A 27,137-nucleotide genomic window follows, 5' to 3' on the forward strand; every position below is an offset into this window, starting at 1 on the left:
GCGAACCTGGGGAGATTTGCATTCACATTGCCCTACAAAAGGTTACCGGGCCACAGAATTCAAGCGATTCAAGCTCAGGCCCCCTCTCGAGATGGTCTCAGTTCGTTTGGCTTCAGGGGTTCTTTTGAGGGGCCGGAATTCCTTTGGAGTGTTCACACTAGGGCTGTTACAGTAACTGTATTACCGCCACACCGGCAGTCACGAGTCATGGAGGCAGTCAAATTCCATGTGATCGTTTAGTCACTTTAATTAGGCTTCTCCAAGCCTACCAAATGTGCTAACTGCCTGGTACTCAGAACTATATTATCACTCTGACATCAATGCAAATGTATTCGAAAATCGGATCAAAGACTTCATGAGGGCCCATGAGCTCATGTTGTGCAACATTTTTATAGGCTATGTAATTGTGTGAGAACCGAGTGATGACCTCTATTAAAAAGAGGAGGAGCCCATCAGATTTCTATAGGCTAGGCCTACAATATTTATTTCTCAACTTTCCTAATATTAAGCACATTGCTTCTCTTTAAAACAGGCTGGCTGGCATGAAAATGAACCACGGGAAAAGCGTATAACATTAGTTTTTCACAATTCCTGACATTCAATCCTCGTAAAAAATTAGGTTAGGATCACCACTTTATTTTAAGAATGAGAAATGTAAGAATATTAGAGAGAGTGATGTATTTCAGCTTTTATTTCTTTCATCACATTCCCAGTGGGTCAGAAGTTTACATACACTCAATTAGTATTTGGTAGTAATGCCTTAAACAATTTAAATTTGGGTCAAACGTTTCGGGTAGCCTTCCACAAGCTTCCCACAATAAGTTGGGTGAATTTTGGCCCATTCCTCCTGACAGAGTTGGTGTATCTGAGTCAGGGTTTGTAGGCCTCCTTGCTCACACACACTTTTTCAGTTCTACCCACAAATGTTCTATAGGATTGAGGTCAGAGCTTTGTGATGGCCACTCTAATACATTGACTTTGTTGTCCTTAAGCCATTTTGCCCCAACTTTGGAAGTATGCTTGGGGTCATTGTCCATTTGGAAAACCAAGCTTTAACTTCCTGACTGTCTTGAGATGTTGCTTCAATGTATCCACATAATTTTCCTTCTTCATGATGCCATCTATTTTGTGAAGTGCACCAGTCCCTCCTGCAGCAAAGCACCCCCACAACATGATGCTGCCACCCCCATGCTTCACGGTTGAGATGGTGTTCTTCGGCTTGCAAGCATCCCCCTTTTTCCTCCAAACATAAAGATGGTCATTATGGCCAAACAGTTCTATTTTTGTTTCATCAGACCAGAGGACATTTCTCCAAAAAGTACGATCTTTGCCCCCATGTGCAGTTGCAAACCGTAGTCTGGCTTTTTTATGGCAGTTTTTAAGCAGTGTTTTCTCCTTGCTGAGCGGCCTTTCAGGTTATGTCGATATAGAACTCGTTTACTGTGGATATAAATACTTTTGTACCTGTTTCCTCCAGCATCTTCACAAGGTCCTTTGCTGTTGTTCTGAAATGCATCCACATGTACACCTTCTTGAAATACATCCACTGGTACACCTCCAATTGACTCAAATGATGTCAATTAACCTATCAGAAGCTTCTAATGCCGTGACATCATTTTCTGGAATTTTCCAAGCTAGTTTAAAGGCACAGTCAGGCATAGCCAGATCAGGACAACGCAGATTATGCTTTTCTGTTCTTCTGAAATAGACTACATTCTCTTCATATCATGTGTCTATAGACCTGTCTAAAATAAATAATGCATTTATTGTGATGGTCTAGGCTATATGTTATTTTTTTGGTAATTTTTATTTATTTATGTAGATGTTCCAAAGGTCTGCATCAGTGGCTTGTATGCTATGTGTGGAAGCCAGGAGATACTAAATGTCTCTACGTTAATAAAAGGTCAATTACCGTGAAACCGGCTGACATTTTCATGACCGCCACAGCCCTAGTTCACGCTGCACCAACATTTTTACGAACCGCACTGAGTTCACAAAAATTGTCTGAAAGGGACAATTATTGAGACAGGTTCTTTTAAACCCCCCTCCCTCCCTCTCCCTACCACCCGCTCTCTCTCTATGCTGTAGGATGTTTGGCTTACATAAGAAGGTGGTCAGTGTGGTACATAACCTGCTGTCCAGCCATGACTCCGACCCCCGCTACGCTGACCCCGAGGTCAAGGCCCGCGTCGCCATGCTCTACCTGCCGCTCATCGGCATCGTCATGGAAACACTTCCCCAGCTTCACGACTTCACAGGCAAGTCTACACACTAAATATAGCCCTCCAAGTCCCAACCCTCCAGGGTTAGGCAGTAGTTATGTGGAGTTTGTCCAGACTTGAATGGTCTGTGTGGTTAATATTTAAAGGAAGATTAAATGGTTTTAAAAATCTATGGACATCACACTGGTTCAGGTGCTTCTCAGGAAATGCACATTGAAAAACATTAAACAATGTCTGCGAGTCTAAAGTGCTAGTCCCAACAGTGATATTTGTTTTGTGCTGGTTGATCCTGATTGGTTTCTCTCCTCTAGAGTCCCATAACCAGTGGGGTCGTCCCGGCGGGGCTCAGGGGGGTGGGGCCGGGGGGGACGAGTCTGGAGAGGACGGCAACAGCATGATCAGTCAGACCGTTGCCATGGCAATAGCAGGGACATCCGCTCCGATATCTCGTCCCAGCAGCTTCCTGCTCAACCCACAGGTAACTTACACTTCCTGTTCTCTCTTTCTCTTTCATCCCTTCCTCCTTGTTCCAACTTTCTCCCTGTTTCCTCTTCCTGAGGCTCTCTCGTTCTCCCTCTTTATTTTCAAAAAATATTTCAAATTATTTTTTCTCTCGCTCTCAATACCCCCCCCTCAGGCCAGTCGTCAGCATGGCACCTTCTCAGCAGAGTCCAGCCGCAGCCTGTTGATCTGTCTGTTGTGGGTTCTGAAGAATGCTGATGAGTGTGTCCTACAGAAGTGGTTCTCTGACCTGTCTGTCTCCCAGCTCAATCGTCTGCTGGACATGCTCTACCTATGTGTCTCCTGCTTCGAGTACAAGGTAACGTTGCACCTGGAGCACAACAAAAGGACTCATGTTGTACTTTGTTCATATAATTTGTAGTACTAGTGTAATGCCTCAGTTCCGTAGAAGCACGTCAAGTGTATTGCCTCACCGACAGTCCTTTATTTCATCCCTGGATAAGACTGGATGGAAACTACTTTCAAATGGTTCTATGAGTTGGTCTTGAAATATGAGAGCTGTCTTTACTCTGTACTACTCCACATCAGTGTTCCACCTCCTCTTATGGCATTTCTGATCCATCTTACCTCTCTTGTTTTGGTGGTGTGGTGCAGTAACCCTGTAACTTTTCTCTATCCTCGTCATGGAAAAAGGCCCATGTTGTGTTCACCATGCAGGGGAAGAAGGCCTTTGAGCGCATGAACAGCCTGACCTTCAAGAAGTCCAAGGACATGAAGGTCAAGCTGGAGGAGGCTATACTGGGGAGCATCGGGGCACGCCAGGAGATGGTCCGTCGCAGCAGGGGACAGCTAGGTACACTAGGTAACACGGAGCGCACACACGTTTTGGGAAAAGTGATCTTAAAATGACCATTCCATCTCTCTCCCCTTAACTTATCTTGCCCTTTCCCTCCCTCCCTCTCCTTCCATTTTCTCTTTCTCCTCTCCTGCAGAGAGGAGTCCATCAGGCAGTGCCTTCGGCAGCCAGGAGAACCTGCGCTGGAGGAAAGACATGACACACTGGCGCCAGAACAGCGAGAGGATGGACAAGTATGCTTACCTTTTTACTGTGTTTGAGAAAGTCTACGTGTTTAGGCTGCTATTGGTCAGCATCATGTAATCAAAGTCAAGACGTCACAATACACTGATGATAATTTCTGGCCAAGATAATGCATATGTCGCCATCTCACAATCCACTCAGGCCCTATAGTGGGGTTCTTAGAGGAAACGAGAATCTGATTGAAATGAACAAGCCCACACAGAGAGAGAGAGAGAGCATCTTTTTTGGAGTCCTGGTTCTACAACAGTAGAATGCATGCTAATGGCTCCTATTGTATTTGGTTGATGATTGTCAGACACCTGTGCCTTTTCTTCTGTCTCTGTGTGATTTGATTTGTGCTGTTAACTCATTCCTCCATATGTTCTCTGTGCTGTGTCTCTGTAGGAGCCACAGATCACTCAGGTATTGTATTGTATTGAATGGTGTCAACCTGGAGTCAGTGTGCTGCAGTGCTTTGAGTTCCTCCCTGCTGCTTCAGTGACCTGAACCCTGACCCATTACCTCCGAACCCTGACCTCTCCTGTAACGGTGCTTGAGGTGTTTGTCTGTCTGGTGCCTGCAGTGGGCCTGCTGTGCTTTTAACCAGTGTGCCGTGCTTCTCCTTTGGATCCTGACTGATGTGTCTGTCTTCCCTATTCTGGGGTTAGATGGGTGAAATCAATGTGATCTTGACGCAGCTGGTAGGGTTAGTCAAGTTGTTCTCTTCTCAATGATCTGATGATTAGAATCTGTGACAATTCACACAGTAGAAAAAGGTAGATTGTACAGCATGTGTACTTTCCCTTTTTAAAATGAAGTCTCTTTTGAAACAGACCCGTTTGTACTACTGATGTCATTAGTCAACTAAGAAACATACTACAACACTACAGAGAAGTGGTAAAAGTATACTTCTCTCCATCCCCCGGTGCCCCCCCGGCCCTAACCCCCCCCGGCCTTACCCCTCTGCTGCCTATCTCTCTCCCACCCTGGTGGGGCAAGGGATGGAGGTGCGTTTGGGCCCCTGGTCCCCTGCTCTCCTCTCTGTGTGCTAGCTATGCCATTTCATGCAGTGTGTAGCTACCGTGTTCTGTGGACTCTGTGGTGAACCGTGTGAGTACCGTGTACTGTGGAGTCTGTGGTGAACCGTTTGAGTACCGTGTACTGTGGACTCTGTGGTGAACTGTGTGAGTACCGTGTACTGTGGACTCTGTGGTGAACCGTGTGAGTACCGTGTACTGTGGAGTCTGTGGTGAACCGTTTGAGTACCGTGTACTGTGGACTCTGTGGTGAACTGTGTGAGTACCGTGTTCTGTGGACTCTGTGGTGAACCGTGTGAGTACCGTGTACTGTGGAGTCTGTGGTGAACCGTTTGAGTACCGTGTACTGTGGACTCTGTGGTGAACTGTGTGAGTACCGTGTATTGTGGACTCTGTGGTGAACTGTGTGAGTACCGTGTATTGTGGACTCTGTGGTGAACTGTGTGAGTACCGTGTACTGTGGACTCTGTGGTGAACTGTGTGAGTACCGTGTATTGTGGACTCTGTGGTGAACCGTGTGAGTACTGTGCAGGTTTAGAGACAGCGTCCTACTACGCAACCCAGGTAGTCGAACCAAAACCCAGGAGCCTTTAGTTGTTAGGTGTGTAACTCCTCATCATCAACAACTGTAACAACATAATCATAACCCCCCCACCACCACCACCCTCATTCTACTCCTCAACCCATCCATCCATCCATCCATCCATCCATCCATCCATCCATCCATCCATCCCAAGCCCCCTACAGTACTTTGCACATGGAAGAGCTCCTTTCTGTGTGCAATGGCTTGAATGTGACTGACTGGCATGAGTGCTGTGTCATTCAAGGGGACCTCGTGAATACGGAGCTGGCTGGCGGCCATCTTGGAGAGTGTCTGACCATCTATCACTTCCTGTTTCCTGTGACAGAACCAGAGCGGAGCTGGAGCACGAAGCACTTATTGATGGTAACCTGGCAACCGAGGCAAACCTGATCATTCTGGACACTTTGGAGATCATCGTTCAGGTAGAAAGACCTACACACACACACACAGACACACAGACAGACAGACAGGTTGGACATTTGAGACAATTTAGGCAAAATGTCCATACTGGAGACAATAAAGATTGATTGGTTTATTAATATATGTGCATCTGTGTCTGTATAGACGGTGTCTGTGACAGAGTCTAAGGAGAGTATCCTGGGTGGAGTGTTGAAGGTGCTCCTCCACAGCATGGCCTGTAACCAGAGTGCCCTCTACCTGCAGCACTGCTTTGCTACACAGAGGGCTCTCGTCTCAAAGGTCAGATAAGTAGCTGTGTACCATCACCTTATCCTTAGACATGTGGCGCTTTCCTGGGATTTTGTGAAATCAATTTGTAAAATATCTGCATACTGTATTGTCTGTTTATCTTTGTCTGTCCTGTGTCATACTTATGTACATTTGTCTGTGCGTGCATGTGTAGTTCCCCGAACTGCTGTTTGAAGAGGAAACAGAGCAGTGTGCTGACCTGTGTCTGCGTCTGCTGAGGAACTGTAGCAGCAGTATCGGCACCATCCGAGCCCACGCCTCCGCTTCACTCTACCTGCTCATGAGGCAGAACTTTGAGATCGGCAACGTGAGTACACCATCAGGACAACACACAGCAAACACGGATACTTAGAGGACTGTCTACATAGAGCCAGCTGCACACATAGAGGACTGTCTACGTAGAGCCAGCTGCACACATAGAGGACTGTCTACATAGAGCTAGCTGCACACATAGAGGACTGTCTACATAGAGCCAGCTGCAAACATAGAGGACTGTCTACATAGAGCCAGCTGCATACATAGAGGACTGTCTACATAGAGCCAGCTGCAAACATAGAGGACTGTCTACATAGAGCCAGCTGCAAACATAGAGGACTGTCTACATAGAGCCAGCTGCAAACATAGAGGACTGTCTACATAGAGCCAGCTGCACACATAGAGGACTGTCTACATAGAGCCAGCTGCACACATAGAGGACTGTCTACATAGAGCCAGCTGCACACATAGAGGACTGTCTACATAGAGCCAGCTGCAAACATAGAGGACTGTCTACATAGAGCCAGCTGCAAACATAGAGGACTGTCTACATAGAGCCAGCTGCATACATAGAGGACTGTCTACATAGAGCCAGCTGCAAACATAGAGGACTGTCTACATAGAGCCAGCTGCACACATAGAGGACTGTCTACATAGAGCCAGCTGCACACATAGAGGACTGTCTACATAGAGCCAGCTGCACACACAGAGGACTGTCTACATAGAGCCAGCTGCATACATAGAGGACTGTCTACATAGAGACAGCTGCAAACATAGAGGACTGTCTACGTAGAGACAGCTACATACATAGGACTGTCTACGTAGAGACAGCTGCATACATAGAGGACTGTCTACATAGAGCCAGCTGCAAACATAGAGGACTGTCTACATAGAGCCAGCTGCACACATAGAGGACTGTCTACATAGAGCCAGCTGCACACATAGAGGACTGTCTACATAGAGCCAGCTGCACACACAGAGGACTGTCTACATAGAGCCAGCTGCATACATAGAGGACTGTCTACATAGAGACAGCTGCAAACATAGAGGACTGTCTACGTAGAGACAGCTACATACATAGGACTGTCTACGTAGAGACAGCTGCATACATAGGACTGTCTACGTAGAGCCAGCTGCAAACATAGAGGACTGTCTACGTAGAGCCAGCTGCATACATAGAGGACTGTCTACGTAGAGCCAGCTGCACACATAGAGGACTGTCTACGTAGAGCCAGCTGCATACATAGAGGACTGTCTACATAGAGACAGCTGCATACATAGAGGACTGTCTACGTAGAGACAGCTGCACACAGAGGACTGTCTACGTAGAGCCAGCTGCACACATAGAGGACTGTCTACGTAGAGCCAGCTGCACACATAGAGGACTGTCTACGTAGAGCCAGCTGCACACATAGAGGACTGTCTACGTAGAGACAGCTGCATACATAGAGGACTGTCTACGTAGAGACAGCTGCATACATAGAGGACTGTCTACGTAGAGCCAACTGCATACATAGAGGACTGTCTACGTAGAGCCAGCTGCAAACATAGAGGACTGTCTACATAGAGCCAGCTGCACACATAGAGGACTGTCTACATAGAGCCAGCTGCACACATAGAGGACTGTCTACATAGAGCCAGCTGCACACATAGAGGACTGTCTACATAGAGCCAGCTGCACACATAGAGGACTGTCTACATAGAGCCAGCTGCATACATAGAGGACTGTCTACATAGAGCCAGCTGCACACATAGAGGACTGTCTACATAGAGCCAGCTGCACACATAGAGGACTGTCTACATAGAGCCAGCTGCACACATAGAGGACTGTCTACATAGAGCCAGCTGCATACATAGAGGACTGTCTACATAGAGCCAGCTGCATACATAGAGGACTGTCTACATAGAGCCAGCTGCACACATAGAGGACTGTCTACATAGTGCCAGCTACGTTCCTATTTTCATTATAACTATTGATTCTCCTCACAGGTTCCTTCTTTTCAGGACAGGTGAATGTACCTGTTCAATGTTCTCACTCCTACTGTCCCTTCCGTAGAATTTTGCACGTGTCAAGATGCAGGTGACCATGTCCCTGTCCTCCCTTGTGGGAACGTCTCAGAACTTCAACGAGGAGTTCCTCCGACGTTCCCTGAAGACCATCCTGACCTACGGAGAGGAAGATCTGGAACTCAGGGAGACCACCTTCCCTGATCAGGTACCACTACGCAGATATACTGGATACCAATAGATTACTGACCTTTTGTTATTGTAGTACAGAACATTAGGACTACTTGTTCAATTTATTGAAGCACTACTTGTTCAATATACAACTCCATGAAAACAATGAAAGTTTGTCAGACCTCCCAGAAAATGGATGATATGACAGGAAGTACCTTATCCAATCATGTGAGATGCTGCCATCTTATTAATCATGCTTCATGTCTTAATCTGTATTCCAGGTTCAGGACCTGGTGTTCAACCTCCACATGATCCTGTCTGATACAGTCAAGATGAAGGAGCACCAGGAGGACCCAGAGATGCTCATAGACCTCATGTACAGGTATGAACGACACACACACACACACACACACACACACACACACACACACACACACACACACACACACACACACACACACACACAGTGAACTTTCCTTGAGTGTGTTTCTGTGTCCAGGATCGCTAAGGGTTACCAGACGTCTCCAGACCTGCGTCTGACATGGCTGCAGAACATGGCGGGTAAACACTCTGAGAGGACCAATCACGCAGAGGCAGCCCAGTGTTTGGTGCACAGCGCCGCCCTGGTGGCAGAATACCTCAGCATGCTGGAGGACCGCAAGTACCTGCCGGTCGGCTGTGTCACCTTCCAGGTCAGGCCAAGGGAGAGGACTCTTTTAGGATTGTGTAGATGTGGGTATTTTTGTTTGGACCCGGCAGTCATCCTTTAACCTTCACCTGGAGAGATGTAGCATTGCAGGGTTCATCCTAGCTGAGTGCCATCACAACTGACTCAACGAATGAATTGAATATACAGAGTGAAATGTTGTAAGGAACATTAATACCATGATGAACCCATTACAGTATTATGTCTAAATAATGAGTGATCATGTCTAACTTGTCTCTCTGCATCAGAACATCTCTTCCAACGTGCTTGAGGAGTCAGCAGTGTCTGATGACGTGGTGTCTCCTGATGAAGAGGGTATCTGCTCTGGGAAATACTTCACTGAGGCTGGCCTGGTGGGACTGCTGGACCAGGCTGCTTCCTCCTTCTCCATGGTGAGTAGCTGTGATGATTATGGATGGGCAGATTATTAAACCTACATTTGAATCACATCACAAACCTGCTATGACAAATTCACACATTTCTTTCAATCCCAGTCAAATGTTTAACCTCAACTCCACCAATCTCAGTATATTATTTAACTTTAAAGCTGTGCAGTGTGAATAAGACAACCCCCCTCCCCCCAGGCTGGTATGTACGAGGCGGTGAATGAGGTGTACAAGGTACTGATCCCCATTCACGAGGCCAGCCGGGACGCCAAGAAGCTGGCCACCATACATGGTAAACTACAGGAAGCCTTTGGCAAAATCGTACACCAGGTAATTCCACATGCTTTATCCATCTCCTGTACATACTGTAGGTATAGAGAACAGACCGACACCGGACATTGTTACGTGCTCTACCTCAATGTGGAGGTTGTGTAGGACTGCCTGTCTATCCTGGATGCCACGTGTCTATCTGGGGTTCTGGCACAGTGTGTTTGACAGAGGAACAGGACTTTGTCATGTACTGTGACTACTGTAGCGTGTGTGTGTGTGTGTTAGGAGCAGGAACCCATTGTCTGTGGGTGGCATGCTGAAAAGAACATGCCAAATATGTACACTTCCAGACAGACACAGTCACAAAACCCACTCACATACATTCGTACTCTCACACACACAATTTATTATTTATAGAGGTCTCATACACCCACAGACAAACATGAATTCACGCCACACACTTATACACTCATTTAAACCCACACACTGTTCATATGCACACATAAACACACAATTACCAATGACCTGAACTGCTTTGCATTAAATGTTTTTATGAAAACAATTATTTGCTGCTTTTCCCAATGGAACTTTTTATTTCCCCCTGGGAATTCAGAAAGAGAACCTGCCTTCCCTGTTCTATGGATAGCTTTTAAAGTGCCTTTTCATTTAAATACAGTCTGCATGGGGTGACTATAGCAGTACAGTATGGCCTGTCCCACAGGGATATGATATTAAAGACCTGAGACTCGCCTGGCTGTGTTTTAGGCTAGAGGGAGTACGAGAATCAGGTTAAGGTTAGCTAAAATGCCACAGTTGTCCCCAACGCCACTCGAACATGCAACTGTTGGGCTGTAGCTGTACTCTATCTAGCCACAACTCCTGGCTGTGTGCTGTTGGCCATGAGGTGTTGTTCCTCTAGTGGCCGGGGGGGGGGGGGGGGGGGCTGCACTGTACCAACGTGACTAAACGTGTGTTCTTTTTATTGTCCTGTGTTCTCTTTGTCACCACAGAGCACTGGCTGGGAGGTAGGTCGGTCACTAAGTCATGGTTCCTGCTTGGCTACTTCATATGAGTTATCTGCTAGTCCTGGGCGTTGTTGCTCTCGGCTGTTACTTTAAACTGTACCATCCATTAACATCTACCTGCCTGGACTGGATGCTGTCCCTCCGTCCATTCAACCAACTGTGGGACTGCTGATGCCATGTTACGGACAGCACCCCCCTTACTCCTCCTCATCCTTCTCTTTCTGTGGAAGAGGAGGTTGTTTTAACGTGACTGTTTTGGCAGGCCATGCATGGGAGCCCCAGTGTGACACTAATGACAAGTGTTGGTGAATGAATGATTCACCTGTCTGCACACCTGCCTTTTCAGACCATCTCTCTCATCAACGACAAACTGGTCATCTGCTCGCTCATCTCATCTCCAGCCACAGGGTTCGATTTTAGTCAAATATTCATGCAAAAGATACACTCCCCAGGTTGTTCTCTCAATACACACTCACACAAACAAATGAATCACAAACTATTACCGTATGCAGTTCGGACTGGATCCACATTCGAGGATCCAGTCCATTTCTTCAGGAGGGTGCAAATCAAATTAATCTGGATTGTTTAATTTGTCCCACCCTAATTTTGATTAGTACATTTTTTTTTCTCCCTTTTATTTGAAAAAGACTAACTAAATCGACCCCTGAGTTCTCTCATTCATACTGCTGGTCTTCTGTTAACTGGTATTAACCTGGTCTGTTGCATGATAAGGACAGAGCACTCCTTCTTATTCTTCACTGAGGAAACTAAAGCACTGGGAGTACAAGCCCCATGAATAGTGTGTTTCTAGGGGCTGTGGAACTCACCACTTCACTACGTCTGCCTTCGCTCTCTCTCTCTTTCTCTTGTTTCTCTTCGTTGCATGTGTTGGCTCTTCCACGTTGAGTTTGTCTCTTGAGTTTGTGTTCTTTCTCAAAGTCAAAAGGAATGATGTGTTTTTCCGTTGGTGGTTGCTGTTATTTCTATTTGTTTTGGTTTATGTTTGTTCTGTTAGTTTCTCTAGTGAAGTACCTGAATCCTGATTAAAATGTCTTCTGTTTTCTCCTTTTGATTTCCCCGGTTGCCATGCCGACCCTTCCTTCCCACTTTACTTATTGTGTGTTGTGGTAAGTTCCTAGTCTGAGGGTTACTTAATTTCTGTTACTTTTGAAAGGGGAATGTATTACGATGAACAATGCACTGACGAGAGCAGAGCCAAATGGCAGCGCAACTGATCAACAAGAAAGACATTGTATTTCACTGTGTACTGTATACCTATATAGTGTGTTATGCTACTGTAAGGCTGTGTAAATAATTGTGCAATAAGAGCAGTATTGGGAGCCTGAACCCTTCAGCCTTGAGTTGACCTGGTTTAGCTTAGTCCTGGAAAGTTTATGTGTACTTGATGCCATATATATCCTCCCCCTTCTCTTCACACACCTGTTTCCTTACCACGGCTGCACTCCTCCCTGATCCTGAACGGCTCTGTCTGCTAGACACGGGACTCCTGTTCCTTTCTTTTTCCCTGGCTCTTTGTCCACTTCTCTGTCCGTCATCACCATCTCTGGCCTTCTAAACGGTGACATTGTCAGGTTTCTGCCTTAGCTGCTCTCGTCTCTCTCAGGACACCTCCAGGCATTGAGCTCAACCTGCCTCTGCTATTCTATGTCGCTCTCACGTGGATAATATGGATGTACTCCATGTTTACAAGCTGAGCTTCTGTTCTGGTTCTACCTCTTGAATGCCCATTTTCAGCACCAGTCTCTGTCTATATAATGTATCTATAGGCTGGCTCTGACATAATCAAACTCTGTCACCAGAGTTACTACCGTGCTTCATCCTTACAGTTCCAATGACTTTCTGTGTAAAATGCTGTGTTTAAGCAACATGTTTCATGTACTATGAATGTGCTCGTATTATATCTGAACAGAGTAAAACATATTTTCTGTCTGACAGGATGGGAAGAGAATGTTTGGTACGTACTTCAGAGTCGGATTGTACGGTTCTAAATTCGGGGACTTGGACGAGCAGGAGTTTGTATACAAAGAGCCTGCCATCACCAAGCTGGCTGAGATCTCTCACCGACTCGAGGTAAATGGCAGTTTGGAGGAGTGCGTCTTTAGGAATGATCTCTTCTCTGTGAAACGGTGGAGCACTCCGTGTGTGCTGTGTTGACTTTGTGTTCTGTGTGTTTGATCTCTTAGGGGTTTTATGGCGAGCGCTATGGAGAAGACCAGGTGGAAGTCATTAAGGACTCCAATCCTGTGGACAAGTGCAAACAGGACCCGAATAAGGTGTGTGTTTGGATGGGGCGGGGGAGAGGGCGTGTGGATAAAGATGTGATTCCAAATGATCCCTTAATTGAATACGAATTGAATCAAAGCATGGTCAAATAAATAGCCTTTTTGGTTATTAGGTTATTAACTTCTTATGGCTGGGGGCAGTATTGAGTAGCTTGGATGAATAAGGTGCCCAGAGTAAACTGCCTGCTACTCAGTCCCAGAAGCTAAGATATGCATATTATTAGTAGATTTGGATAGAAAACACTCTGAAGTTTCTAAAGCTGTTTGAATGATGTCTGTGAGTATAACAGAACTCATATGGCAGGCAAAAACCTGAGAAAAAATCGAACCAGGAAGTGGGAAATCTGAGGTTTGTAGGTTTGCCTATCCAATATACAGTGTCTATGGGGTCACTTCCTAAGGCTTCCACTAGATGTCAACAGTCTTTAGAACCTTGTTTCAGGCTTCTACTGTGAAGAATGAGGGAATGAGAGCTGATTGAGTCAGGGGTCTGGCAGAGTGCCATGAGCTCACTCAGGCGTGCCCCCGTGAGAGGTAGCTGCGTTCCATTGCATTTCTACAGACAAAGGAATTCTCCGGTTGAAACATTATTGAAGATTTATGTTAAAAACATCCTAAAGATTGATTCTATACATCGTTTGACATGTTTCTACGAACTGTAATGGAGTTTTTTTTTACTTTTCGTCTGGCCTGCGCGTCATGAATTTGGATTTCTGAACTAAATGCGCGAACAAAAAGGAGGTATTTGGACATAAATTATGGACTTTATCGAACAAAACAAACATTTGTGGAACTGGGATTCCTGGGAGTGCATTCTGATGAAGATCATCAAAGGTAAGTGAAAATGTATAATGCTATTTCTGACTTCTGTTGACTCCACAACATGGCGGGTACCTGTATGGCTTGTTTTTGTGTCTGAGCGCCGTACTCAGATTATTGCATGGTGTGCTTTTTCCGTAAAGTTTTTTGAAATCTGACACAGCGGTTGCATTAAGGAGAAGTTTATCTAAAGTTACATGTAAAACACTTGTATCATTTATCAATGTTTATTATGAGTATTTCTGTAAATTGATGTGGCTCTCTGCAAAATCACCGGATGTTTTGGAGGCAAAACATTACTGAACATAACGCGCCAATGTAAACTAAGATTTTGGATATAAATATGAACTTTATCGAACAAAACATACATGTATTGTGTAACATGAAGTCCTATGAGTGTCATCTGATGAAGATCATCAAAGGTTAGTGATTAATTCTATCTCTATTTCTGCTTTTTGTGACTCCTCTCTTTGGCTGGAAAAATTGCTGTGTTTTTCTGTGACTAGGTGCTGACCTAACATAATCAGATGGTGTGATTTCGTCGTAAAGCCTTTTTGAAATCGGACACTGTGGTGGGATTAACAACAAGTTTATCTTTAAAATGGTGTAAATTACTTGTATGTTTGAGGAATTTTAATTATGAGATTTCTGTTGTTTGAATTTGGCGCCCTGCACTTTCACTGGCTGTTGTCAAGTCGATCCCGTGAACGGGATCTCAGCCGTAAGAAGTTAACCAGTTGTCACTGCTGTGTGTCCAGGCTTATGTCCAGATCACGTATGTGGAGCCGTACTTCGACACATACGAGATGAAGGACCGCATCACGTACTTTGACAAGAACTACAACCTGCGGCGGTTTGTCTACTGCACGCCGTTCACACTGGACGGGCGGGCGCATGGGGATCTGCACGATCAGTTCAAACGCAAAACCATCCTGACCACATCCCACGCCTTTCCCTACATCAAGACCCGCATCAACATCATCCACAAAGAGGAGGTGAGGCCCTGGGGGTTTCATCTGACTGGCGTGCAGCGCCACAGGCAACACACCATTACTACATGACCTCTACAACCTGACTCCTAGACGGATCATCCGTAGGCCAAACTACTCTCTTTTAGAGGAATCAACATACAGACACACATTCATAAGACACACAGCACACACATACACTTCTTAGTTACTATACATTGTATATAATCAGTTGTCTAATAGTCTGATCTCCTCTCTCTGGCCCTGTGTCAGATCATCTCTATGCCCATCGAGGTGGCCATAGAGGATATGCAGAAGAAGACCGGAGAGCTGGCCTTCGCTACCCACCAGGACCCATCTGATGCCAAGATGCTGCAGATGGTGCTGCAGGGGTCAGTGGGGACTACCGTCAACCAGGGACCTCTGGAGGTGGCCCAGGTGTTCCTGTCAGAGATCCCCAGTGATCCTAAACTCTACAGACACCACAACAAACTACGCCTCTGCTTCAAAGACTTCACCAAGAGGTAAATTACACTGTTACTTTACAGTCAGTGTTTTTAATGTACGATTATGGACTCGCAATTTCCTGGTCATGAATGAATGTCAAATTTTAAATAATCATACAAAATTGCTTGTACCAAGTTCCTTTAGACTTATGTGCAAGGCATGTTGAAGTGCAGTGCAGTGCTCACGCCTCTCCTCCATCACCAGGTGTGAAGATGCCCTGCGTAAAAATAAGAGTCTGATTGGTCCAGACCAGAAGGAGTACCAGAGGGAGTTGGAGAGGAACTACCATCGCCTGAAGGAGGCGCTACAACCACTCATCTGCAGAAAGATACCCCAGCTTTATAAACCCGTGCTGCAGGTCAACTCTCACAGGTGAGTGGGCATGTGCAGACGAGCAGGAACATAATGTCTCTTTTGGAGTGTTCTTGTGATGTGCATACAAAAGCTCTGACGAAGGCCTTGAGGCTGATACGTAAAGAGCAGTGATACTATCACCAGCAGTGTGCAGCTTGTTTCTCATGATATGCATTTTGTCATATTGCATGTGTTCTCTCTGACTGTTCATGCACCTCCCCCACCCCACACACATAAATATGATATTTTGCTTGTGCTTCTGTTACATGCAGCAAACGGACAGCTTGACCAGGTAGTTTGGTATTCTGTGACTGGAACCTTCTCTGTAAACCTGTCTGCACTGGGTCTCTACAGGGTGGAAGGTTATATAGATATACATGTCCAATCCGGTATGGCTTCCCCATATTTCACTAACTTTTACACTATGTGCTCCCCCCCCCCCCCCCCCCAGAGATTCCTTCAGCAGAATGAGTCTTCGCAAGCTTGAACTTTGAAGATGAAGAGAAATCGAAGGATCACAACCTTAATTTATTAATGTGTAAATACTGAGCGTCAGTGTCTTGAGAAGTCAGTGTTCCCCATAGAAGGAAAGCTAAAGTGTTACTACGAAGTCGGTACATCATTCCAGTGTCTTATTCGTTTACAGGCAGCCTGTTACGCAATCAGTGGGTTTAACAAAGTGGAACTTACTATGTACGATGTGTCAAATCTGTATACATATTTCATGTGTGCACCTTTTTTTTCATTGCATTTTCTGACTTGAAAGTTTATTATTTAATCCAAAATGAGAAAAAAAACAAGCAAAATATGTGTTACCACTCTTTATCATAATGCTTTATTTTTAGTTAAGATACTTTTGTTTAAAGTTAAGGAAATGTTTTAAACATCATGAGTCATTTTATGTAGTTTTTGTTTACTTTAAGTATTTTACTAAATCAATATTTTAATGTCCAATGGATGCATTGGTATTTTCTTTGTGATGGGAGGTTAATGGAATATGGGTTTCCCAGTCAGGGTATGATTTCCATGGTTCCCTATAAACAAAATGATTAATTCAAGCATGTCCCCTGAAACCCAAAATAAGATCAGAGGGGCGGGCGGTGCGAGAGGGAAAACTGGGCCAAAGATTATGGATATACTGACAAGATGCATGTCTCTCCACCCTAACAATGGGAGTCGTTGTCCACAAAGTGGAATGGTCTGTCTAGCTCCCGCCTATCCTTTATTTGGATTAGTGGATACATCTCATTATTGTAATCTGTTTTCTTATATATATATTCGATGAGGGTTGTTGACGTCAACCGCCTGTATTCAATGGAGAGATGCTATGCTACTAGCCTCATGTAATGAATATGCATAGCCATCTCGAGACCTCTCCGGTAGCAGTGCGTGGGTAAAATCACTGGGGAAGGGAAGCAAAGCCATATTACAGCCATATGTGTTGTGATAATTGCATTGTTTGTTCTGTATCCTGTTAGTTCACATGCCTTGCGAACGTGATATATAGGCCTAAGGCCGAGACAATAAGAGGACACAGTGGCAGAATAAATTCAACCACACCTTTTTCATCATAAAACCGGAGAGAAATCTCTGTCTGGTGAAGTCCACAAAGCATATCGCATTTAACAAACAGTTACATGACCTACAGCATGGTCAAGCAAGTTAGGGTTTCCGACTACTAAACAACTATTGATTTAGAACCCCTGAGAGTTACCGCAAGTCGCAAACAGGAGCTGCCTCCACTCTTCCAGCACCATTTCAACTTCAACATCAAATCACCTATGCTTTAGTCTAATACAGTGACAACTAAAAGATAACAATTTAGTCCTATCAACGTAAGCTAAATATGATGTGGCTGTCCATGGTTCTGATTTGTGTGTGTGTTCAAATAGAAAAAACAACATGTTGACTCACCCTACTTGTAGAAAACCGCCAATGCCATCCTCCTCTCATGTTGACGAAACGGTCTATGACTGTCGTACAGTACACAATTGTATTTTTTGTTGTCCTAAGCTACCGGGCTAAAATGCTTGCTCGCTAGCCTAACTTCATTTCATGGGCAATGAGGACGACAACAACGAGATGCAACAATTCAAGTTTCTGTCAATGACTTTGCTCTCGATTGCTCTCGATGTGAAGTAAAGTCAAATCCAAACTGGCTTGACTTGACACTTTTGTTTTGGTGAGCCAGGACCATTCACAGTTGAGCTGGCAGATTGGATATTATTGAACTTTTTTTTCATCAAGGGAGGCCAAATGGATGCTGGCTTTTCTTTAATTCAATGCTATGGGCGGCAACATTGTCATACTCTTTTTGACCAGACAGAATTAGATGGCCTACACATACAAAGGAAGAGGGGCGTTGTTTCGCTCGCTCGGATGCTTTCTCTGGTAAGATACATTCAGTCTCGTGTGAATTTAAAGACAATTATGAAACACAGAGATGAAAGATACATTTATTTTAGAGTGCATTCGGTAAGTATTCAGACTCCTTGACTTTTTCCCCATTTTGTTGCGTTACAGCCTTGTTCTAAAATGGATTATTAATTTTTTTATTCCCATAAATCTACACACAATACCCCATAATGACAAAGCAAAAACAGGTTTTCAAATGTATTAAAAATAAAAAACAATCACATTTACATAAGTATTCAGAACCTTTACTCAGTACTTTGTTGAAGCACCTTTGGCAGCGATTACAGCCTCGAGTCTTCTTTGGTATGACGCAACAAGCTTGGCACACCTGTATTTGGGTAGTTTCTCCCATTCTTCTCTCCAGATCCTCTCAAGCTCTGTAAGGTTGGGTGGGGAGCGTCGCTCCACAGCTATTCTCAGGTCTCTCCTGAGATGTTCAATCGGGTTCAAGTCCGCGCTCTGGCTGGGCCACTGAAGGACATTGAGACTTGTCCCGAAGCCACTCCTGCGTTGTTTTGGCTGTGTGCTTATGGTCGTTATCCTGTTGGAAGGTGAACGTTCCCCACAGTCATCAAATGTATTTATTTAGCCCTTCTTAGATCAGCTGATATCTCAAAAGTGCTGTACAGAAACCCAGCCTAAAACCCCAAACAGCAAGCAATGTAGGTGTAGAAGCACGGTGGCTAGGAAAAACTCCCTAGAAAGGCCATAACCTAGGAAGAAACCTAGAGAGGAACCAGGCTATGAGGGGTGGCCAGTCCTCTTCTGGCTGTGCCGGGTGGAGATTATAACAGAACATGGCCAAGATGTTCAAATGTTCATAAATGACCAGCATGGTCAAGTAATAATAATCATACTAGTTGTCGAGGGTGCAACAGGTCAGCACCTCAGGAGTAAATGTCAGTTGGCTTTTCATAGCCGATCATTGAGAGCATCTCTACCGCTCCTGCTGTCTCTAGGGAGTTGAAAACAGCAGGTCTGGGACAGGTAGCACATCCGGTGAACAGGTCAGGGTTCCATAGCCGCAGGTGGACTGGGGACAGCAAGGAGTCATCATGCCAGGTAGTCCTGAGGCATGGTCCTAGGGCTCAGGTCCTTGTTGAAGCAGGTTCCTGAGACAGGTGACTTCTTTCTGCAGGTCTCCAGTCTGGGCCACCAGCTCATTACAGATGGCCTGGGCTTCCTGAGGATCCAGGGACCACACAGACTGCTGAAACAGTCTGAAACCTGCTCAGGATTTTCATCAAGACTCTCTCTGTACTTTGCGCCGTTCATCTTTTCCTCGATCCTGACTAGTCTCCCAGTTCCTGCTGCCAAAAAACATCCCCACAGCATGTTGCCAACACCATGCTTCACCGTAGGGATGGTATTGGCCAGGTGATGAGCGGTGCCTAGTTTCTTCCAGATGTGGCACATGTCATTCAGCCCAAAGCGTTCAATCTTGGTTTCATCAGACCAGAGATTTTTTTTTTTCTCATGGTCTGAGAGTCCTCTAGGTGCCTTTTGGCAAACTATGCTGGCTGTCATATGCCTTTTACTGAGGGGTGGCTTCTGTCTGGCCACTATCATAAAGGCCTCATTGGTGGAGGGCTGCAGAGATGGTTGTCCTTCTGGAAGGTTCTCCCATCTCCACAGAGGAACTCTGGCACTCTTCTAGAGTGACCATTTGGGTTCTTGGTCACCTCCCTGACCAAGGCCCTTCGTAGCTGGCCGCACGTCCAAACTAAGCAAACGGGGAAGAGTCTTTTGATAGTTCCCAAATTCTTCATTTCAGAATAGAGGCCACTGTGTTCTTGTGGACCTTGAATGTAGCAAACATGTTTTTGTACCCTTCCTCAGATTTGTATCTCGACACAATCCTGTCTCGGAGCTCTACGGACAATTCCTTTGACCTCATGGCTTGGTTTTTGCTCTGACATGTACTGTCAACTGTGGGACCTTATAGACAGGCGTGTGCCTTTCCAAATCATGTCCAATTAATTGAATTTACCACAGGTGGACTCCAATCAATTTGTGGAAACATCTCAAGGATGATTAATGGAAACAGGATGTACTTGACCTCAATTTCGTGTCTCATAGCAAAGGATCTGAATACTTATATAAAAAAGGTATTTCAGTTTTTTTTATTTTCAATACATTTGCAAAAATGTAAAACTCCGTTTTCGCTGTGTCATTATGGGTATTGTGTATAGATTGATTCACTAATCCCCCCCCCCCCCCCATATACGTCTGTAAAGTAACAATGTGGAAAAGGGCAAGGGGTCTGAATACTTTCTAAATTCCCTGTATGTTTTGGTACATTTTGGGGGGGGGGGGGGGTCTTGGCTTCCCTTGGCATCAACAAGCCACTGTCTGAACTTGTGACATCCGGGCAACTTTGAGAATAAACGTGTCCTACTTACGTTTGTAACAACTTAAGCAACTTAAGCATTGCGAAACTTATATTTTGATCAAATAAACCTCATGTTGCAAATAAGCCATAAAAAAATGTTGTTGACCAAATTCGACCACACTCTTTGACCTACGTACAAAGGCTCCTTGCTCGGGGGTAAAACAACAAAAAAACGCCTCGTGCTGAATGAAGGGAGACAGATTTTTTGCCGAGTGGGGCCTCTCTTCCTCTTTGACTGGGCCCAAAATAAGTCTGGTTGTCCCTAGTTACCACAGCCACAAAGTCATAAACCCTGCCTATTTCTACAATTTATCTTTTTAAATTTGATTTTAAACCTAACCTCAACCACACTGCTAACCTTATGCCTAACCTTAATTTAAGACCAAAAAGCTCATTTTAGTTTTCATTCTTTTTTGGGTGACTGTGTGGAAACCGTTGTGCCTGTTCACACACGTATCTGCCCTCTCATTGGCTAGAATGGCCCCACCTCATCTTTCCTCCTCCCGACTGCCTTAAATTTAAGACATTTATTTTTATTGTTAGAACGGCCTCTAGAGTATCTGGTCAATGTAATGGATAATCTGTGAAGAGATGCAATGCAACCAAATATATTTTTTAACTAAACCAAGAGACCACAGCCTGTCGTTTCAAATTGGAACAAATTCGTCATAGTGGGCAGAACAGGCAAGGAGGTGGGCAGAGCCAAGCATGAGCTAGCGAGATCTAATTGGTGCATTCTAACAATTTGTATATTTCAGTTAAGGAACGCCTACTCTGAAGTGTGCGTGTACAATAATTTAATTTGTCTTTGCACTCCTCAATAATGCAATTTTTAAAAACTTTGGCAAAGTGTAAAGTCTTCAAAACTTTAACAGATTCAAATTTTGGGAACAGAACTGTATTGAGATCAAAAGTTTCATTGGTGAGAACATTTGCGGAATGTCGGCCAAAATTCAATCAGTTGCGATTTTTGCATGTCAATCTTGGTGGGGCAAAAACAAAAGTGGGATGCATGCCAGCAAAGCCACTACACATCACTAAACAATACATTAATTGCATTATAACGGTGACAAATGGTGACCACAAACTGTTAGAGCCAACATTAAGCTGTCCCAACATCTTACCACTGCTACACCTGCCTATCAGTGGAGCCTTGTCTGGCAGCGAAACAGTACATTCATTCAGCCTAATTTACTGCCTTGTAAAAAAACAGCTGGTATGGCTGACTTGCTTAAACAAATGTGGTTTCTAATGACAATTGAGATGTGGCATAAGGGGACGACAAGCGGATAAGAGGCAATCCATAACTGATTAAGACATTAATGAGAGAGCTAGGATGGACGTAGTCAATATAACTTTGTTTAGCATTTTTTAAATGTATCACGACAGAATTCAGGACATGGGCTGTTCTTAGTGTTCTCCCTGTACACCAAGTCAGAACTGTAGGATAAATAAAGGGGACTTATAAGCAGATAATGATAGCTCTTACAATATTCGATGATTACCTTTCTCTAAAACAGGTTATAGGCTACATGTGCACCACCAAGTCAGAACAGTAGGTGAACATAAGAGGGGTAAATAGACCAAATTATTAGGGTGAGGCACATGGGCTACTAACAGCTTACTACACAACATAGTATTACTTTCTTAGCTACAGTATGCATACTACATAATTTATGCAGCAGCATACAATACATTTTTACATTTTTGCTCACTTGAACAGAAAGGGCGCGGCGGTCCTCCGTGGGAAATTGTCATCAAAGTCTGGCATTCTCTGGATTTATGGTGCTTTCAAAACAACTGGGAACTCTGGGGGGGAAAACAAGGTTGAATCATGATGACGTCATTGATCTTCAGGTCGTAGCTCTAGAAAGAGGCTGGATTTACAATTCCAAGTTGGGTGACCGTTCCCAGTCGGAATTCGTTTATTCCCGATTTACCAGTTGTCTGAAGTCAAGTTTTCACCGTTACGAGTTAAGTTGTTTTGAGCGTGGCACATATCATGCTTCATTGACTGCATGGCCAATGTTCAATGTTTATCATTTTAAACTTGGAAAAGAGAACCTTAATCCCAGATTTGGGACTACACAGCCACTCCACTGAATAGTCGGCTAGTGATTGCTTTGCAATGCTTGCAGTTAGCCACTGTCACTGATTCTTTCCAAACCACTCATTGTTGAATTTGTGATTTCCAACTTGTGTGATGTTTATATCCATTTACATTTAAGTCATTTAGCATATCCAATGGCCGATGAGCACCGATACATTTTCATTTCTCTTCATATGACAAGGGTTAAAAAGGATTTGGATGGACACTTCTAATGTACTCTATGGCAGCACCCAAGGGGCTAGAATTTTCTAGCTCTACCCTTAGACTTGACGGTGACGTAGCGTCCCCATGAGTGACAGAACACTGAGCCAAGCACGGCGCAAGCACGGCGCAACGCTTGTCCTACCACCACAGAAAGCACTGAGCTAGGCTGAAACACCTGCATTTTGGAGCTGCCTTACTCTAGAAAACAAAAAAAGAGCTGTTTTTATGCGGCTTTATTAACACAATGATATATTTTTTACATTGTTTGCAAACTGATATGTGAGACGTATTAATGCCAAAATAATATGCAAAAGAGGCTAACTTATATATATATTTAATTAATTAATTTGTGGGGCTCGAATAACGGGTCCCCGCTGCGTTCTATGTCCTCACATTGGGTTTCCTAAAACGCCAAGCGGATGCTGCCCTCATCTGTGATGCAACATCTCCAATGTGCTGGCTACGTAGTTGATCTCAAACACGTGTCATTCAATCATTGGTTAATTTGTGCAGCGTGCAGAAAATGAATACCTAAAGGTTCTACAGTTGTAGGTGTAGTAATCTTGATAATAATTTGGGAAGAACAATCACAGTCGGAGGGAGGACTAATCCATTTAACAGGGTAAGTATTATTAAAACCGTATTTGAAGACTGTCCATATAACATATTATGGGAAGATGAAGGCTGTGTTGGACGAATATATCACCTCGTAAATTTCATCATGTGGAACTTTCATATTTGACAGATAATCAATGATTTGCTCAAGTGTATGGAAATGTTGACTCATGAGGAAGGGGACGGGACAGGGTCTGAGCCACGTTCTGTTGCCAAACGTTTGTTGCAGATAAAAACGTTGCAGGTACAAAAAAGGGGCATTAATAGATGAGTCCTTGTTTTACGTGTTGGAAAGGCATGTTTGTTCTACATAACATATTTATCTCTGAACGTTCCAAAACGTGTCCTGTTGAACGTGCCACTGTTCTACATTTACTTGGACCGGGGTGGAAAAAGTACCCAATTGTAATACTTGAGTAAAAGTAAAGATACCATAATAGAAAATTACTGAAGTGAAAGTCACCCAGTAAAATACTACTTGAGCAAAAGTCGTAACTATTTGGTTTTTAGATATACTTAAGTATCAAAAGTGAATGTAATTGCTAAAAGTATTTATACCTAAGAACTTTATACCACTGACCTGGACGCTGTGCCCTCCTGAACATGCCCAGGTAGAGCTAAATTGAAAATTCCTAATCCAGGCACTTGTCATCTCCCGTCTGGATTACTGCAACTCGCTGTTGGCTGGGCTCCCTGCCTGTGCCATTAAACCCCTACAACTCATCCAGAACGCCGCAGCCCGTCTGGTGTTCAACCTTCCCAAGTTCTCTCACGTCACCCCGCTCCTCCGCTCTCTCCACTGGCTTCCAGTTGAAGCTCGCATCCGCTACAAGACCATGGTGCTTGCCTACGGAGCTGTGAGGGGAACGGCACCTCCGTACCTTCAGGCTCTGATCAGGCCCTACACCCAAACAAGGGCACTGCGTTCATCCACCTCTGGCCTGCTCGCCTCCCTACCTCTGAGGAAGTACAGTTCCCGCTCAGCCCAGTCAAAACTGTTCGCTGCTCTGGCACCCCAATGGTGGAACAAACTCCCTCACGACGCCAGGTCAGCGGAGTCAATCACCACCTTCCGGAGACACCTGAAACCCCACCTCTTTAAGGAATACCTAGGATAGGATAAAGTAATCCTTCTAACCCCCCCCCCCCCCCCCCCCCTTAAAGGATTTAGATGCACTATTGTAAAGTGGTTGTTCCACTGGATATCATAAGGTGTATGCACCAATTTGTAAGTCGCTCTGGATAAGAGCGTCTGCTAAATGACGTAAATGTAAAATGTTGATTTGCTGGAGGATCAAAGATTCGCGCAACACCCAAGGTGAGGGAGGGTTGAATGCTCTGGATTTTAAAACCTCTAATATATTTAAGATTAAATGGATACAAAACTATTTAAGAAATAAGGATTGCATCTGGAATGTAATCCCTAATTTAATATTCCAACAAATTGGTGGTCTAGAATTTTTACTTTGATTTGGGTAAAATCCCTATTAAGCTTGCAAACTTTCATAAACAAGTACTTCTAACTTGGAACCTCATGTACAAAAACACATTTTCCCCTCATAGGTATACAATCTGGAATAATAAAGACGTAAAATACAAAAACAAGTCTCTGTTTTTCCAGAACTGGTTTGACAACAACATTATTTGGGTTAAACAATTATTGAATAATGATGGACAACTATATGATTATCCAGAATTTATGAGAACACACAATGTTACATTCACTCCCAAGGAGTATCACATTGTTGTTAGAGCTATCCCCAAAGGTGCTATTCTTATTTTAGGAGAATATAACAATACTCCAAGTGCAACTGTTGAGGATTTTGTAGCCTCAATACAGCTAGAAGGAATTGCCATTTTAAACTATAAATGTAATAACATGTATATAAGGAAACTATGTCAATATTATTACTATGCCCTCTGCTAAAATGTACTGGAATGCAGCCCTAGGACAAGTGAACTGGAATGCAGCCCTAGGACAAGTGAACTGGAATGCAGCCCTAGGACAAGTGAACTGGAATCCAGCCCTAGGACAAGTGAACTGGAACAAAGTTTCATTGTTATCTGGTAAATATTGTATATCTAATAAGGTGAAAGAAGTATCATAACTCATTCATAGAATCTACCCTGTAAAGACCTTTATTATACATAGATTTAAAATAGCTATTGATAACAAATGTGTATTCTGTGATTGTGACCCAGAGACTCTTGACCATTTATTTTGGGACTGCTCTTATGTCAGAAGATATTGGAGTGAGTTAGAAGATTTTATTTTAATAGAAACTACTGTTAATGTTAATTTGAAAGACTCTGATATTGTTTTATTTTGATCCAAATGATATGGACCCTGATTTAACTTTCATTGTTAATTTGTTTATCGTTCATGGAAGATTCTTTGTCCATTAAATGAAGAGAACAAACCCCTCTTCACATTATTTAAGATAGAATTGAAATATTATTTTGAAATGATCAGTAAATGTACAAACAAAAAAGCAATAAGCACCATAAAAGTATTTAACAAATTGAAAATTAATATTGATATGTAATACCCCACCCTGTCTGTTAGGTTTATGTACTCTTGTTTGTATATTTCAGTTTTTTTGTATCTGTTGTGTTCATAATAAAAAATAAAAATAATTGTTTAAAAAAAACTAAGATTCGCGCAATGGCGGGATTTATTTTATTTATTTTTTGCTTTGTCATTATAGGGTATTGTGTGTAGATTTATGAGGTGGGAAACAATTTCATCCATTTTAGAATAAGGCTGTAACCAGGGTTGGGGAGTAACGAATGAACATGTAATCCGTTACATATAAGGGATTACAAAAACGGTAACTAATCCGTTACATTATCAGCAAAAATATTGTAATCAGATGACCGATACTTTTGAAAAACAAACTAGATGATTACTTCGAGGATTACTTTAACAGTCAGAAACGATGTTTGCGGAAAAAAATATTTGACAATTCTCTGTTTTTTTCAATGACATTCAAGTCAGCACTGAAAAAAGACGCAAATGTAAGTGTGTTCCATTTGAGCGAGTCTGACCACAAATTAGAGACCAATATGATGACACACCAAATGTGCTTGATTGAAGGCGGGAAAAGAGCAGGAATAGGCTTTTGTAGGCTACAGTCCAAACTATGTCTTCCAGTGGTGCGACTGCATCCAAAGATTATCCAATTTGAGTAAACGCTTGGAGGGAAGGGTGACAGTAGTGGTGATACGGAACTACATTTTTTTTAATATACATATGTTTTATTAACCTGTATTTAACGAGGCAAGTCCGTTAATAATATATTCTTATTTACAATGACGGCCTAACGGAACAGTGGGTTAACTGCCTTGTTCATGGGCTGAAAGACAGATTTTAACTTGTCAGCTCGGGTATTCGATCCAGCAACTTTTCGGTTACTGGCCCAACGCTCGAACAACTAGGCTACCTGCCGCCCCAAACACCGCTACATAACGTTAGCGCATTGATGTGAATCACACTGCTGCTCTCTCATTTAGCTGTTTGCGCCTTACGGGATTGTGGTT

General features: G+C 43.8%; 1 protein-coding gene across 5 annotated transcripts in view; it reads left to right on the top strand.

Annotated features, from left to right (window-relative positions):
• dock7 (dedicator of cytokinesis 7) overlaps positions 1-27,137 on the top strand; it is a 72,800-nt gene that overhangs the window by 41,221 nt on the left and 4,442 nt on the right. For 2 of the 5 annotated variants that reach the window (XM_039002877.1, XM_039002879.1), the window contains 20 exons: positions 2,089-2,258; positions 2,534-2,700; positions 2,860-3,042; positions 3,402-3,537; positions 3,677-3,773; positions 5,708-5,804; positions 5,947-6,081; positions 6,245-6,397; positions 8,402-8,560; positions 8,805-8,905; positions 9,023-9,215; positions 9,478-9,621; positions 9,814-9,945; positions 10,896-10,910; positions 12,876-13,001; positions 13,115-13,204; positions 14,791-15,027; positions 15,274-15,524; positions 15,712-15,879; positions 16,313-16,815. In XM_039002877.1, coding sequence (XP_038858805.1) covers positions 2,089-2,258; positions 2,534-2,700; positions 2,860-3,042; positions 3,402-3,537; positions 3,677-3,773; positions 5,708-5,804; positions 5,947-6,081; positions 6,245-6,397; positions 8,402-8,560; positions 8,805-8,905; positions 9,023-9,215; positions 9,478-9,621; positions 9,814-9,945; positions 10,896-10,910; positions 12,876-13,001; positions 13,115-13,204; positions 14,791-15,027; positions 15,274-15,524; positions 15,712-15,879; positions 16,313-16,355 — 2,797 coding nt within the window. In that variant the 3' untranslated portion in view covers positions 16,356-16,815. Of the gene's footprint in view, positions 1-2,088; positions 2,259-2,533; positions 2,701-2,859; positions 3,043-3,377; positions 3,538-3,676; positions 3,774-5,707; positions 5,805-5,946; positions 6,082-6,244; positions 6,398-8,401; positions 8,561-8,804; positions 8,906-9,022; positions 9,216-9,477; positions 9,622-9,813; positions 9,946-10,895; positions 10,911-12,866; positions 13,002-13,114; positions 13,205-14,790; positions 15,028-15,273; positions 15,525-15,711; positions 15,880-16,312; positions 16,816-27,137 lie in introns of those variants that run through there. The other 3 variants (XM_039002878.1, XM_039002880.1, XM_039002876.1) reach the window with 2 other exon arrangements.

Source organism: Salvelinus namaycush, chromosome 10 (assembly GCF_016432855.1).
Source record: "Salvelinus namaycush isolate Seneca chromosome 10, SaNama_1.0, whole genome shotgun sequence".
In the NCBI taxonomy this organism is placed as follows: Eukaryota; Metazoa; Chordata; class Actinopteri; order Salmoniformes; family Salmonidae; genus Salvelinus; species Salvelinus namaycush.